General features: G+C 41.2%; 1 protein-coding gene across 1 annotated transcript; it reads right to left on the reverse strand.

The window, feature by feature from the left end:
- Positions 1–415: 415 nt before the first annotated feature.
- IL4R (interleukin 4 receptor) lies at positions 416–15,336 on the reverse strand. Its single transcript, XM_083799382.1, has 10 exons — positions 15,019–15,336; positions 11,226–11,339; positions 7,950–8,091; positions 6,910–7,061; positions 5,734–5,888; positions 5,182–5,338; positions 4,275–4,374; positions 3,600–3,669; positions 3,386–3,462; positions 416–3,275 (listed from the first exon to the last, which is right to left on the reverse strand). The coding sequence occupies exons 2-10, from the start codon at positions 11,296–11,298 to the stop codon at positions 1,001–1,003; spliced, it is 3,201 nt and encodes a 1,066-aa protein (XP_083655508.1). The 5' UTR covers positions 11,299–11,339; positions 15,019–15,336; the 3' UTR covers positions 416–1,000.
- Positions 15,337–15,393: the final 57 nt, after the last annotated feature.

Below are 15,393 nucleotides of genomic sequence, written 5' to 3' on the forward strand. Positions count from 1 at the left end.
CACCTTTGTTCATGAATGTTAATACTAATAAGGGTTTCTAAATAATGAGAACATAGGTATGTATGTTTATACACATAAAATTACTTAACTGTTTTGTGCCACTGCCAACATACTGGGGTAGAATTTACAATACCAAACTACATGATAATGCCCTAGAAAAGTTCAGTCATGAGCAAAACTTCTGGAACTATTATCTAAGAAGAAGTATATGCTATTTTATAGCTGCAAGCATAATTTCCGTTCTGACTGGACAAAACCAAGAAGCTGAAAAAATGCTCCATGAACTTAGGGAGTCTGATCGTAAACTGGACCAACTTTCTGGGAAAACAGTTAGAGATGCCTCACTCCATTTACAGCTGTATAAGTATGAAACAACTACTTACTTCTAAAGTAAGAGGCTGATCATCAATAACAATTTCTTAAGCCCAAATGACAGTAATCTTTATTTCAGATCTTGATTAAAGAAGTATAAAAACATATACCACATGCCGGTGCCAGGAACACAGAAACACCCCCTGCACCCCCTCCAATAAACAAATAACAGAAGGTATGCAATTCCATCAGCGCAAGGCAGTCACTTCCCCTTTGACTTGCACGTACTTCCCACTTCCAGGTCAGCAACTTCCATATCATCTTTTGTGCTTCCCAAGCAACATACAGACCCAGAGCAATAACCAACCACAGGAGCTGTGCCAAATAAGAACTCCTAGTTTATGCAGCTCCTGCTCACTTTCAAGGAATGATCATAGCCAGAGAAACTTCAGCTCTGTGCCTTCCTGACAGAGCTGTAGCTACATAAAGTGCTAGCCCCTGCTGTACCCCAACGGCCTGCCTCACATACCAGCTGCCACCTTTGCAGCAAGCATGTGTTACAACCCAGTGAATCCACATTTGTACTGTAGTAACCCTCACTTAAGGCAAAATTGGAAGAATAAGCACCATTTCAATTTGCCACACAGTTTATTTCCAAAGGCTGGTGTGGTTCTCTTGGCAAGCATGACTAGGCTACCTTCATGTAACAGTTGTCCTCCTGGGCAAGAGCATGTAAAAGTTTAATTCTTTTCTCATTCTTCCTGTTGTTTTCCCTCAATAGTTCTGCTGGTCTTTTTTTAACTGCAGGTACCAGTCTAGAATCCTCAGTGTGAACAGTGAGACAATCAGAAGGACAGTGGTTATCCATACAAAGAGGAGCTGACAGCTTGTCTGAGACCAAGAGCCCCAGTGGCTCTGCAGATTTTAAGTTCAGCTCAATGCTGCCTAGTGATTCTTCTGACAAGTTAGCTGTCGAGCCACACCTTCTGCTTCCTACCTGTTTATTTTCCCCTTCATTTCCAAACTTCCTCAAATGATTATGTGTGGGGCACAGGACAGTATTTAGCTTGTTACTGCTGTCCTCTTGCATTCCTTTACCATTACAGTTATAGCCATTAGGGTTTGTTCCCTTTAGAGTTCTTTCTCTGTTGTTAAAATCTTGACAGTTCAGCTCTAACAAATGCAACGGCTGTTTGCCTCTGCTGGCATTTTCATCTTTGCTATCATTTGGCAGCTTCTTAGAGTTGATGATCCAAAGGCTCCCATCACTACTACTGCGTGTGACATTCTCACTAGAGGTTACACCTGGGACAATGCCACAATCAAAGCCCCGTACAATCAAACATACATGGTCATCTATCTTCTGGTCAGATTCATGGATTATGGTATCTGGCGGTGTTTCTTTCAGGTTGTTGTACAACACATGAATGAAGGGCTCATACAATGACTTAGAGATAACTTCACTGTCATTGTCAAAGTATGTACCATTACATCTAACTGCAGTATCAAAAGGTTGATAACCAGACGGCTGAGGTCCAACAGGGCAAGAAAGCATGTTGGCTGTCTTTTGAACATTTTGATATGCTACTTGCTTATGTATTTCCTCCTCTGGTAGGAAAGCTGAAACTCCGTCATTTGCACGTGTGGAGAAAGATGGAAAATCAGTATGTTCTGAACAAGTGTTTTGAAAATCAAGCTCATTGCAGGGAGATCTGCAGTTGGTATAGCATGTCTGATTGCTAGGGGGTCGATAAACTTGATCTCTGCAGCAAAGTTCTGGTGCCTCTGAAAGTTGGGCCAAAGGCAGCGAGGAACACACATTTTCAAAATGCACAGTCAAGCTACTGTTTGCCATAGACTGAGACATTAGGGTATCAAAGCTCTTATATGCAGAGCTACTTGGCTCCCTGAATGTGGGCACAAGAATATCAAAGCTCTTGTATGCAGAACTACATGGCTCCCCAGGTGGGGAGACAAGGGTGTCAAAGCTCTTGTATGCAGAACTACATGGCTCCCCAGGTGGAGAGACAAGGGTGTCAAAGCTCTTGTATGCAGAACTACATGGTTCCCCAGGTGGAGAGACAAGGGTGTCAAAGCTCTTGTATGCAGAACTACTTGGCTCCCCAGGTGGAGACACAAGGGTGTCAAAGCTCTTGTATGCAGAACTACTTGGCTCCCCAGGTAGAGACACAAGGGTGCCAAAGCTCTTGTATGCAAGGTTGCTTATTCTGTCTTTGTTGATCACAAAGGCTAGTTTATTTGGAGATTCCTCAATCAGGACAGATGAGTTACGCTGACTTTCAGAACTGCATGGAAAAAGGCTTTGATGAAGCATATGGGGAGCATCTCTTGCATCCAGAGAAGCAGAATTTGTGCTGGAGCTCTGATAGCCAGATTCAAAGGATTCTTCTGATTGTACTGACTTCTTGCTGGTTGTACTGCAATTGTACTCATCTTGAGAGGCTCTGGTGAAAGGGGAAACTCTATGAGAAATACCATATGTCTGCTGACTCTGGGCTGTGCTTTCTGTAGGACTTCGTTGAGACTCATTTTCTGACTCAAGTTTCTCAAAGGTTTTATTTTCACTTGTGATGACATCTGGGTCTCTATCATCTTTCATGTTGTTTTCATCTTCCAAGAGCTCAATGAACATGTTAGCTAGTGCATCATTGTGTTCAGTGTGCTCCCTGAAAGCACTGACGCTGGTCTCACAAGACTCAAACATGGTGATCTGGTCATGAGTTTCTTCCTGGCTCTCAGCCTCAATGTCTGTTAAACATTCACAGATTTCTATAGACTCTTCAATGAGAATTGTCTCAGGGGTTAAAACTGCACTACTGCCTTTTGGAAACCACTCTCCAGTCTTGCTATGGCAACTGCAAGATTTCTCAGCGTTTCTGATGTTATCTTTTCCCTTGAAATGTTGGCTTGACAAACTTTGAGACAGACAGCTTTTGCAAATTCTATTTTTGGAAATCAAAAGGAAAGGACAGTTAATGTTTATGTAATAGGAAAATATTTTATGCCGTAAAGTGGAGGTGTGTCCCTCCCCCTCCCGGTTAATGTTACTTACATTTGTTTTTCCATATGACTCTGCTTTATGTCATGGAAAGGGAACTTAATTTCATCGATGTAGCACAAGACTGAAAGCTAATAAAAACAGAAATGAGTTTTAGAACACGTGAACTGTATTTAGTATTTCATGTACAAGCCAGACAAGAGCATTTATTACATATTCTATTTCTGGTGATCAGGAAAAGGCATTTTTTGCAAAGCCCTTAAATTACCTTGACATTTTTTACAACCAAATGGCTCTTTGCTGGATTTGGGATTTGATCCCACCATTCTTTCTTCACTCTGCAAGGCAAGAATGAAAATTGTTTGCTTTAACTGAATCTTGGCTTGACCAGTATACACTTCCCTCTTCTGTTCTTCTCTCCCTCTTAGCCATCTGCACTGCAGAAACAGGAAGTACTTGTTCCGTATATCTCCAAATGCTGCTTTTTCATTAACCTAGTGCAAAGATGTTTATGCTCTGTGCGTGACTGCTCTGCACAGCCACAGTCACATGTTTTTCTAATTACGTTTAAAATGCTTTGTGAGACAGATAGGATCCGACTTTTACATTATCAGTATTTCTTTTAATTTTTTTCCAGTGGTATTTAACCATCATTACTGGAACTGCGGCAAAGACTGAGTGCAAAACTGACAGACCTATAAATGCAGCCTGTTTTGGATACTCTGACAAGCCCATTCTAGTAAGATTAGTAGAAAATATTCAATTTTCTTTTCACAAAGTGACAGTACAACTGATTTATGTTTGCTCTTAGAGTCTGAGATAGGCGTGCCGAGGACAAGTAAGTCATTAGATTCCTGTACTACTAGACATTCAACTAAGCAATGGCAATACTGATATCTGTGCAAACTGCTAGTCTATAAAACCTGTGAGCATTGATACATACTTGGTAAAACAGAAATAACAAGTTACAGCTACTGCCATGATCAGGATGCAAGATATAGGAACAGCCATCTGCAGAATGTCTTCAGATGTTACTTGATAATCTGTTAAATAAAAATATATATTTGTGTGTGTATGTGCATATAAACACAAGTACTGACAACACCAAGTCTGGTGTTCTTCTTTTGCATATTAAAGTAATGCTACTTCAGAGGATGTAAAATAAAGCCACAGCAGATAAACAGAACATATGCAGCTACCAGTGGCAATAGTACGTGTCATGTCTGAAAGGTCAGTGCAGGTACTTCAGTCAGTTACTGTTGGTGATTAAGGAACTGGGAGACCACATGAATTATGAAACCATTTGTCAGCTCTCTGAGACAAACCTGCCACATAGTTTCTGGAATGGCATTATCATCTCTGCTGTAGTGCAGCTATGCTTCTTACCCTCACTGTTGTTCTTCAGTTTTTTTTTCTTTTAAGAAGTCAGCCCTCTAATGGTTAAAGTATTGCTTAATTTCCTAAGTATCTCTTGTTCATTTATACCCACTTGCGTAAACATTGCTTTTTAGTTTAATCATGTCTTCTCCTTTCCTGCTGCCTACTTCATGAAATATGCATAGAGAACAAACACATTCCCTTTCAGCCTTCTTCTCCACAAGACTGAAGGATCCAGCTTCCCTTGGTCTTCTCTTCCTCAGTTTCCCCAAGAGCTGCTTTTTTGCACTGAGTCTCCTTGGAAGCTTTTACAGATTGATCAATACATTCAATACATACAATATATTCAAACGGATGAAGATAACGATTCCATAACTCTCCTCTGGTAACTAAAAGGCAGTGGGGGTATATACAAAAGGGTTTATAAAACTGTACCATCCTTTTATCAAGCTGCTATTTGCTAGAATACCTACCACAGTGAAATTCAACTCTGTCACTCCAGTCACTCCAGTAGGCTGGGTAGTCTGTATACTTGCACCGTACACTTGCAAAGTAATCATAGCCTCTCTGCAAGGAGCTTGCAGTAATTTCAAAGCTTTTGGCCTGGTAGTTAATTGATTTTATAGAAACCTGAAAAGAAAGTAAGGAAGTTCACTGATTTCTTTATGGGAAGAAGGGTTAGTGGAAGTAGTTAGACACCAATTGCATCATAAGTTTTCATGATGTCTAAAAAGAAAATTAAGTTTGGGTAACAGAAGTACTATATTTTAAATCCCTTCCCTGTCTAATGTAAACAGCAGACCACTTTGGGGTAGCAGTCAGAAGAGTTTCAGTCCTTTAAAGCTCAGTTTGAACCACCTTTGGGGAATGTGATCAGTAGCAAGTGTGCTCAGGAACATGCCTTTGCTGGCCCTTACACCATTAGTCATGACATGGTTTCAAAGTCCTTCAAGACTTCTTTTAAAAGGACTTTTTAACCCTTGACGCTCCAGAAATAGAAAATGAAGAGACTGGCTGTCTCTTACCTCTCCTGGGTGCTGCTTCCTCCAATATTTTATTTCAAAGATGACTGGCTGTCCAGAGAGCATGGATGGGGGGGTGTAGCTCTCCTCCCAGCTCAGATTGAAATTACCATTTTCAGCCTTCTCAATGGCAAGATTTCTGGGGGCCCTTGGTTTAACTGTATATTAAAACAAAACAAAAAAAAAAAAAACACAAGGAGAACAAGGCAATGAGAAAGCACTGACGGAAAGAAGCAGAGATAAAGATATTCACCAGAGACCAGAATCTCAGAGTCAATCCATTTTAGACCTTTTCACTACACTATAGTGCAAGGATATAGAGGCCAAGACAGAGCAACTGCAAGGTCTTCATTAACAGGCACTGAATATACAAGCTGGCTGAACAAACTTCAAGTTCTATTTTTGGTGCACTGGATGCAGCTTTCAACCTGCAGAAATGATAACAACTTGTACCCTCACAACAACACGCTGTGCTGTAGGGTAGGCAGAGAGCTTAGGACCGCTTTGCAGCCAGACCGTCCTGGCTACCTGAGTCTTAGATGCAGGCTCCTGCTTATTCTGCTGAGGAGCAGCAGTGACATTGAGTAGGAAAGGAACCAGCTCACTGCTGTAGATCAAGATTTCTGATGTGTAAGATTTCTGAGTGTTTGAGATGACAGTGTTATGAACACACACTAGTTTAAACAAACTAGGTGCTGACAGAGATAAACTGTATTTATGCTCTGTCACATGAAAGAGCAGTCATTAACCTTTTACCATGGTTCGTTATAATCCAACAATTACTGGAAAAAGCTCTGTTCATGGGCATGATTCAACTAGCATGAAAAATTAGAGGACGATAGAGAATGGAAGAATTTGAGTAGGGATAGTCTAGTGTCCTCTTCATCCCTGAATTCTACATTCATGAGTGAAATGCACTAAATACACCGTTAAGTCCACACACTGTGGATGGCTGGCAGCTGAGAGGAATAATCATTCTGCTTGCCCCATTACTTACACTGTTTCGTTTAGAATCTACTCCAGGATCAGGTTTCTACACCAAATGGACTTTTCATTCAAGCCAGCATGACACTTAACATCTAATAAGGAAAAACCATTCTGGTGTCATTAACGAGGAGTCAGCTAGGATTGCAAAGCCTGAAACCAGATGTCCTGGTGACAAATTAAACCATGTCTTACCAACCAGGGCTGGTGTAACACTGTAATTCCACATATCAGTCCCATTGAACTGTAAAGCTAGAACGTAGGTGAGGCCTGATACAAAATAATCGGGATATATTGTACAAGTGCACGTGAAACTCTCTTTTCCATTCTCAGGGACACACACGTTTCTGAAAAACAGGCAGAAAATGATATGATTGTTTACACAATGTAGCACAGTATTTCTTCAAAATGTGGAATCAAGCTTATCGATGTGTAGAGCCTATCAAATCTGAAACAAGCAAGCTCAAATTCAGTTCCCAGAAGCACTTTGTCCAAACAAATCCAGAACAAAAACTTACCCCTCCCCCCAGCTTCCAGATGACCCATCCTTCCCAAATACCCCTTGGCTACCTATTGGTATTGCACTAATGAAAAGCTAAGAATTGATCCCGAGCAGAAAAATTAGCACTAAAAGCAACCTTCACTACACTTTAACCTCCAAAGGATTGGACTGATGCTCCGCTAGCACGGGAACAGTTTTATTGCAGTGCATATCAAGGTATTTGGAAGTCTCAATGGAGAAATCATACTGTTCCCCTCTATGGAGAGGAATAGGAAAGCCCTGATGTATGTTCCTCTGTAGAAGATGACAAGAATACTGCCTCGGCTGTAGAGCAGTGCACACAGTCTGTCCATGAATACCAAGTTACATTGTATACAGAAATATTCACTGATGCTCCAAGGGAGACTTCATTTTACACAGGCTACAGCCTGGTAAATCATGTAACGTTTCTCATGAAGTGAAGGTTTGGTAAACTTATGAGAGCCCTACCACTCCTACAAGCAGTACTTGACCAACACTCTTTACCAAGAATGCAGAGGTCTGTCAAAGACTAGCTCACTGAACAGAGCACACTGTTAATTGCAACAAAACATTTTCCTCCTTGCAAGGAGGATAATCCTGACTATATTTAGTTGCAGGCACTCATAGCAGAGGGAAGAAATCAAAGCTGATAATGGCTGTAGGATATTTAAAGTTCCAATGGTAAAGAAGGTAAACCCTATTAAACACTCACTGGGGAGAGAAAATTTCCTCCCTGTAGTAGAGCAGGAATTCTTTGGAGCAGTTTGTCTGTGCAGGCACCTTCCAGTCACAAACGAGCTCTTTTGCAAAGTCACTAAAGCATCCAAATTCTTGTATGTGTCCTGTAGCCGTAACTAGGGAGAAGCAGCACACAATAAGAAGCAAGAAAATCCAAGGAATAAATGGAACTAGGCATAAACATTAGTTCTCCCTCTAAACAGAAGCATAAAGCCCCTATAAAGGAAGTAAGCACTTTTTTCATGTTCTGTGTAAATGGAAAAAGATGCATGTTACCAAGTATCTCCACCTTTCTGGAGAAGTCGTCTTTGAGAGGGAGGTTCTGATGAACGCCAAGTTTTAATTATGCAAACTCTAAACCACCAAATTTTTTATCATAAAAGAGCATCATCCTATCTTTTATACACAAATGGTTCAAAAGCCAAAAATGCAGATAATTAACAGGTTTAGACCAAAATCACTGCCTACACACCTGAATTTATGCTTTATCCACAACTGTTTTAAGCTTCCCAAGTGCATACCCTCTGCCTCCCTGGAACAGTTCCCCATTGGAGATCTAATTCCTTCTTTCCTGCTCTACATCACAATTCCCCATAAAAATTTAGAATAGCTTTGGTTGATTTTTATAATCCTATCAACTGTTATTTTTCTGACAGTTTCTTTAGGGATGCTGCTAGAAGTTTTCTTGTGGCAGTTATACAAAGGACACATAGAGACATGATTTCATTTCTCTATGGTATGTAAATAATTTTGCTTATACAGCCTAGCACATTACTAACTCTCTATTCTTGTCATTTACATTGCAAATTCAAGATTAGTTGCCAACAATTCACATCCTGTAATGTTCTTCAGCCACTGCAGCTTCAAAGACGACTTCTTCCCAGTGGGTGTCCGTTTCAGATTATTCCTCCAAAAGTTTTTGTTTTCATAAATACCTAATTTCATTCTTATTCTTCCTACACTTCTAATTTTCCATTGTCCTGAATTTTCTCATGCAAATTCTGCACACTCTGATATAGTACAGTATCTGCAAATGCAACATACATGATGGCCAACTCTCTATTAGTGGGTATAGTGATACATTACATACCACTGTATCTACCACCAGACCACCTGGTACTTCAGTAAAAACCTGACTCAAACACTTAATTGTTTAGTACTCCTAATGGGTGGCTTTTTATCCTTATTTAAACCCATGTATCACTTTCATTTGCCTTCCTAGAAGGCCTCCCATAAAACCTCATTAACAAGCAGTCCTGGATCACTGGAGGAAGCTCAATAATCTTAGCGAAGCTCACTTATGAAAATGAGGATGTATGGCAACGTCAAGGAACCACTGTAAAGTTTGGTGAAAATCATAACCTAAATTGCCTAGTATACTGACTGGTTACAAACCTAGAACTGACTGCAGCTCATGGTTTCATTATTATTCAAATATTTAGAAAATGTTTTGCTTTAGTTGCTAAGGCAAGATAATTATCTTGTAGATAAGAATTATCACTCATATCCTTTCTGGGTGGCAGCGCCACGTTTAGTTCCCTTTTGTTCTGAATGGTCCATGGTTCTTCAAAAACGAAACAAAAACCAAACAACCCAAAATCATCAGAACATCAACAAGTTAAAGATTAAGCTTCTATAATACCGTAAGAGACACACTGCTCATTTATTTTAATAGAACCATTACCTGTTTACCTTGTTACTGTTGTTTATATTTTGTTGTCCTTTATATTTTTATTGTTCACTTCATGATGGACTTTTAAAATATATACTACCATTTTATTCCCATTAAAGATGAATTTCATTATTTTCCAATGTGTTAATGATCTTACACTTGCAAGAATACTGGAATTAAATAAAGCTGTTCTTGCTGTGTTAAGCTAGCAGATTTATCTTGCCTTTCAGCGTCCTCATGTCTTTCTAGGACTCTGAACTGTTTTCTGTATTCTTTTCCTGTGACCTTTTCCCTTTTTTCAACCCTGATACAATACGGGTTTTTTTAAAACCTCATACATTTGAGAATTTTCTTTTGAAACCCCATACAGTAAAGAGTTTGTTTTCAGTTCATGTAGTTAGAAAAGGGAACTGAAATGCTGGATTTCTTTTTTAATTCTCAACTAGAGTAACATAATAAAGAAACTTGAAACATGTAGTTACCTAGTGGAAAAAAATATGTAAAATTAAACTTTGATAGTTTACAGAAAAACTGGGATTACCTAGATCAGATGACATAGAAATTATGCTCCTGCAAACCTTTACCCTTCTTATTAACCAAAATTACAAAATTCCCTGCGGTATGCTAGGGGCATATGGCTAAGAAACCTTTTTTTTTTTGGACAGGCTGTTTTTAAAAACAAACAAACAAAACCAAGAACAACCAACCAAAACCAAACCGTAAAACCCCCCATAGACTACTGTGGAATAACTTAAAAGCTAGATGTAAGATTCATTTTTCAGAGAATGAAGGTGCATTGTCAGAAAACATGATTTTATATTTCTAACTTCTTTTTATAATGAAATATCTTTAAAAGATACCAGCAAAATACACGTTCAGCTCCTTCCAGTTGAACTGTATCATATAACCATCATCTAAGAAGCAGCACTAAAACATAATGCAGCTAAACATCTTGCCAGACCAAATAAAAGGCGTAGTGACAGAACATCACACACAAGTCATCTGGCCCCGTACAGGCACAAATCAGAATACACACTGTCTGAAAGCAAATACCTTCCGAATCCATTCAAATCCATCCAACTAAGTTTTCTGAGTCAGCATTTTTGCACACTTTGGAGAACACATACTGGCAGATGCCTTTTGACAGCAGACCTATAGGCTCCTGTTCTTTTTCATGAGCATAGCTTCCTGCAGGTCTGTTACTGGTTAGCCCACATGGCAAACAGTGGCAGCTATAAAAATGAACAAATCTGAGACTAATATTTTCTACTCTTACGAGATTTCTACAGAGATGTTACTGGGTTATTGTTGAGCATCCTATTTGCAGCACGGTGCCCAGCATAGATTAGACAATGGGTAAGTAAAGAGGTGTCTTTTCAAACCTCAGTTTCTCCTTCTTGCAAATTCCTTTTTTTTTCTTGCCCATATGGAAAAGGCCAATAAAATGAAGAGATCTAAGACAAATTTTGTATTAGTTAATTAATCGTAATAGTGTTGCCTGCTAGTTATTCCTAGTCACGAGAAAAAAGATGTTGGAAAAAACTTCAATAAAGTAACTTAAAACATTAATAAATGTACCTTCGCTTGTTGCATATGAAAAGAAAAGGATCCACAGGGTATGCAGTACAGCACTTAGGAATCTTGCCATCATTGACGCTGGCCAGGCTCAGAAGGGCAAGCTGTGCTGAAATTCTGCCAACAAAAGACATTATTAAAAGCTCACATCAGTGTCCCAAGTAGCGTAAGGGTGCAGTTTGTCCTGCCACTTTGCTAGATGTTAGGATTCAGATCTCCTGGAGTGCCCAATCCCTTTAAAGGTTGCTCAACAAGATGCGTAGGAGAGTAAGAATAACACAAATGAGCTAGATGACTTATTTGTAAAATTTAAATTACAGAGGATACTAGATTGACACCAGCAGCGGGCCTACTTATTTCAGCTACTAGAAAAGGAACGTTTCTAGTATGCGACATATTTAAAGAGTAAGCCCTAGACCAAAATATCAACGTGCCTCTGGAGCCCTGTGATTCCTCTCAGATAACTGGAAGAATTTAAGAGCAATGTGTGTCTGATCTATTGATTGTAATACGATTTCCTCAAGTCCTATCACCAGTACCACAGTTAGTTAGAGCATCATCCCCTTGAAAAAGTTCTGAGCAAAGACCTCTAAGTTTTGCTTCAACAGAATGCAGATTCGTTAAAACGGTGAATAATTAAAAGCTGTAAAACACATATCATCATATAAGACAATGAGCACAACTTCAGAGAAGGAAAGTTATGCAGCTTTTATATATTAGAATTCTTTAAGCATAGTGAAGTTGAGCTTTAATCCAGCTACAGTAGTAGGACAACCCTTGACACTTATAACAGATTTGAGTTTCACCAGCACACAAGACACAAGGAATTGGCAACAGATCAGAAACTCTGCTGTGGTATAACCTTGTTAAGTAATTAGCTTTGGAAAAGTTTAATGACCTTTTGGAAGTATGCGTATGAGCACTGTATACACATAAGAATGTGTAGCCTCAAAGGCATGCTACCAAAGCCAAATTCCCTCAAACAACTCGTCTCAAAGCAAGAAGCAAGATTCTTGCAGCTAGCAAGATTCTCAAGCACAGCTACTGCGTATTTGGTGCCAATTAGAATGAACGCAAGATAGGCAATAGCCCGACCTTCCCAGCTGAGTAAGGGACAGAAATATCACTTCTTTTCACAGAAAGAACAACACACCTTTAATTTATATAGATATATTTATCAATAAAATTGATGTGAAATGTAGCAAAAGAATCTTGATTTCTTCAACATATTTAACACTACTACTTCTTGTACAGTAAACCATGACTTCAGCATGTCAGATTCAGCTCCAAGGCAATTAACTCATATCCCAACTTGCAGTGCTCATCAGAAAAAGGCATGTCCCCTGATACTATTTCTTCCATTCTCATACGCATGATTAGCCATACTTTAAAATAAGCTTCCAAAGATTAAACATAGAAGATGTCAATCTCAGAGGTAAAGGGATGCAAACACTGACTGAAAATCAAAGACCAGAATGGAAACTTCTTTGTGATCTTATCTGCGGCAGTTACCGCTTATCCAGAAATACAAGACATACTTTAAAAATGAATTTCTCATGAACACTCAAGAGCTAAGCTGTACACATTTGGAAATAGACAAAACACGACTGAGCACAGTAGAACACAAATGCCTTCTCTGTTGCTCAGAAAAAAAGGGAAAACCGCTCCAGCATACAACACTCTTTCCCTTTTTCTTCCTGGTGTTCACAAGAGAGGAAGTGTTTGCTTTTCGGTCCATTGTTAAGTAATAGTGTCCCATGACTGGAGTTCCAAGAAACTCATAAAACTTTGGCAAAGAATCCTGTATCGCATAAGCACATATGAATCAGCAGATGGCAGAGAAAAAAATATCTCCCTCATAGGAAAAATGTTCTGCACACGTTGATAAAAAAAAAAAAAAAAGAAGAGTTAATCCATAGCTCTAATAAAACAACAAACTTTTTATTTGTTTATTTTAAAAAGATGAGAGTCGTGGACTATAATCTAAACACAAGAGAAAATGAAAAAAATGACAATAGTTTGCATGTCTCCTGGCTCTTAAGTTTTTCTTTATATCTGATGATAAACCTTTATGAGGAATATACAACACACACAGAATACTAAGTTCACAGCAAACCTAGTAATCTCAATATGTACAAGGAAATAAAGTGTAAAAGACAGAAGTGACTTTCCTAAAAACTATGAAAGAAATCTTTATCAGGGCTGGAAGCAGCCCTGTTTATTGGCCCAAGTTACACGCTCAGATCAGTTGCTCATGCCTGCCTTTTGGGAAGAAATAAGGTGATTGAAAAGATTCCATTTAGTATCAAGAAAAACAGTAGCTTCTGTAATGGACTTCTAAATTAATTAGGGTCTTATTTCATCTACAGGCATAATTTGCAAAACAGTTATGTTCAGAGGGTAATTCATGCACAGAACACAGATGAGAGTCATTTCTACCTACGACTGCTTAATTCACCTTTACTGCTATTGTAGAGGTAAAGGACAACTCCCTGTTTTAAAACCGGACTTTTTAAAAGTTAAATTGAAGTACAGCTCGACTTGTTCTTTCTGATTTAAAACATTGGCTATAACTGTAGACTAAAATGAGATAAGCGTTAAAAAACAAAGCAAAAGCAAAGCATAAGTTCATCAACTGATTTCGCATCAAAATTTGAAAAGAAGTTGGGGAATCATTTCTCATTATTGCTGCTTTTAATTATTTCTTTCTCCAAGTGACAATACAAAATGGCAGACCTGCAGGAACATAACTCACAATACCTACTCTTTGACACTCAATATGACTGTTAGAGGCAACCGCACGATGAACATGCGTATCGAAAAAGAGTAGGTGCCTCAAAGTGGATTTTCAAAAGAACTTGGAAGTTGGAGTCCAGTATACTACATTGAGGAGGAGGTTTAGATGAACAGTTAGACTAGGCTCTCTTTAGAAAGCTTGAGATGACAGAAGACAGCAAAGGGCACAACAACACGTCATTCGAGCCCGTAATGAATGCAGTACTTTCTCATGACTTGATGAACTACAAATCATAGTTTGCAAGCAACTTCAGATATTTTCCCATTTATAACAGACAGAAACTACAGGGATCACCGAGACCGGACACCTTGACAAAAACGCCAGAGACAAAACCGCCTAACGAGAATAGCTCACTCCCAGTCCTACATTTCTGAATCTCTGGTTCCAAGACTTCATCATGAATTGGTATTAAGCTCTCTCTGAACCCGTATACATTGGGAAAAGATTTTAAAGAATGAAACTTGAGATTCAGGAGCAGCTCATCCATCGGCTCAGAGCAAGCTTATTGGGACAGATTCTCAGATCGTAGGATACGTGTCCCGGCTAGCGTGGTTTCTGCTACAGTAAGAGCCCTTGTGCCTCCTGTAGCCATCGAGCAGGACTTCCAGCAGAAAGGAGTCTTCTAGGAGTTTTACCGGTTTTCCCCTGACGACCAGTCGCTTCAAAAGCGTTTGAATCAAGCGGTCTCAGTAAGAAGTATTCCTGCCAATGCCGGTTTTAACGACACGCGAACCGTAGCGGCTTTCCGGCCGGGCCCGCGGAGGAAGCGGCCGATGCCCCCCCCGCCCCGGGCCGCACCCCGCGGGCCCGGCCGGCTCCCGCGAGGCCCGCGGGACCAGGGCTCGCCCGGCGGCGGCGCGCCCGCTGCTGCCCGCCGCGCCCCCCGCAGCTCAGCGGCCGCTCGGCACCGGCCGGCCCGGCAGCGCGGACCGAGCCGCCGCTCGAGGCGACCCGCACGAGGCCAGCTCCCGCCGCGGCCGGGCCCGCCGCTGTACTTGCCTGGTCCGGCGCACGGCCGGGGCGGCGCGGCGCTCCCCGCGCCCGGCTGTCACTCCGCCGGCCCGGCGCCCTCCTCCCGCCCGCGGAGCCCTCCCCTGCGGCCGCCCCGCGGCGACGGCTGCCGGCCGCGTCCCGCCGCGTCCCGTCCCGTCCCGCCGCGTCGCGTCCCGCCGGCTGCGCTCGCCTCCGCAGCCTCCCGCTGCCCCCGCCGGCGCGGGCGGCGAGCACGCGCGGCAGCCCCGCGGGCAGGCAGAGCCCAGCCGGGCCGGGCCGGGCCGGCCTCCAGGCGGCCGCGGAACCGAGACGCGACACCGAGCGGCGCGGCCGGGGACTTCGGGAGGGCGGGGGCGCGGCCGCGCCCCACAGCGCCGGGCG

The sequence above is a fragment of the Anser anser genome (genome assembly GCF_964211835.1).
Source record: "Anser anser genome assembly, chromosome: 15".
Taxonomy (NCBI): domain Eukaryota; kingdom Metazoa; phylum Chordata; class Aves; order Anseriformes; family Anatidae; genus Anser; species Anser anser.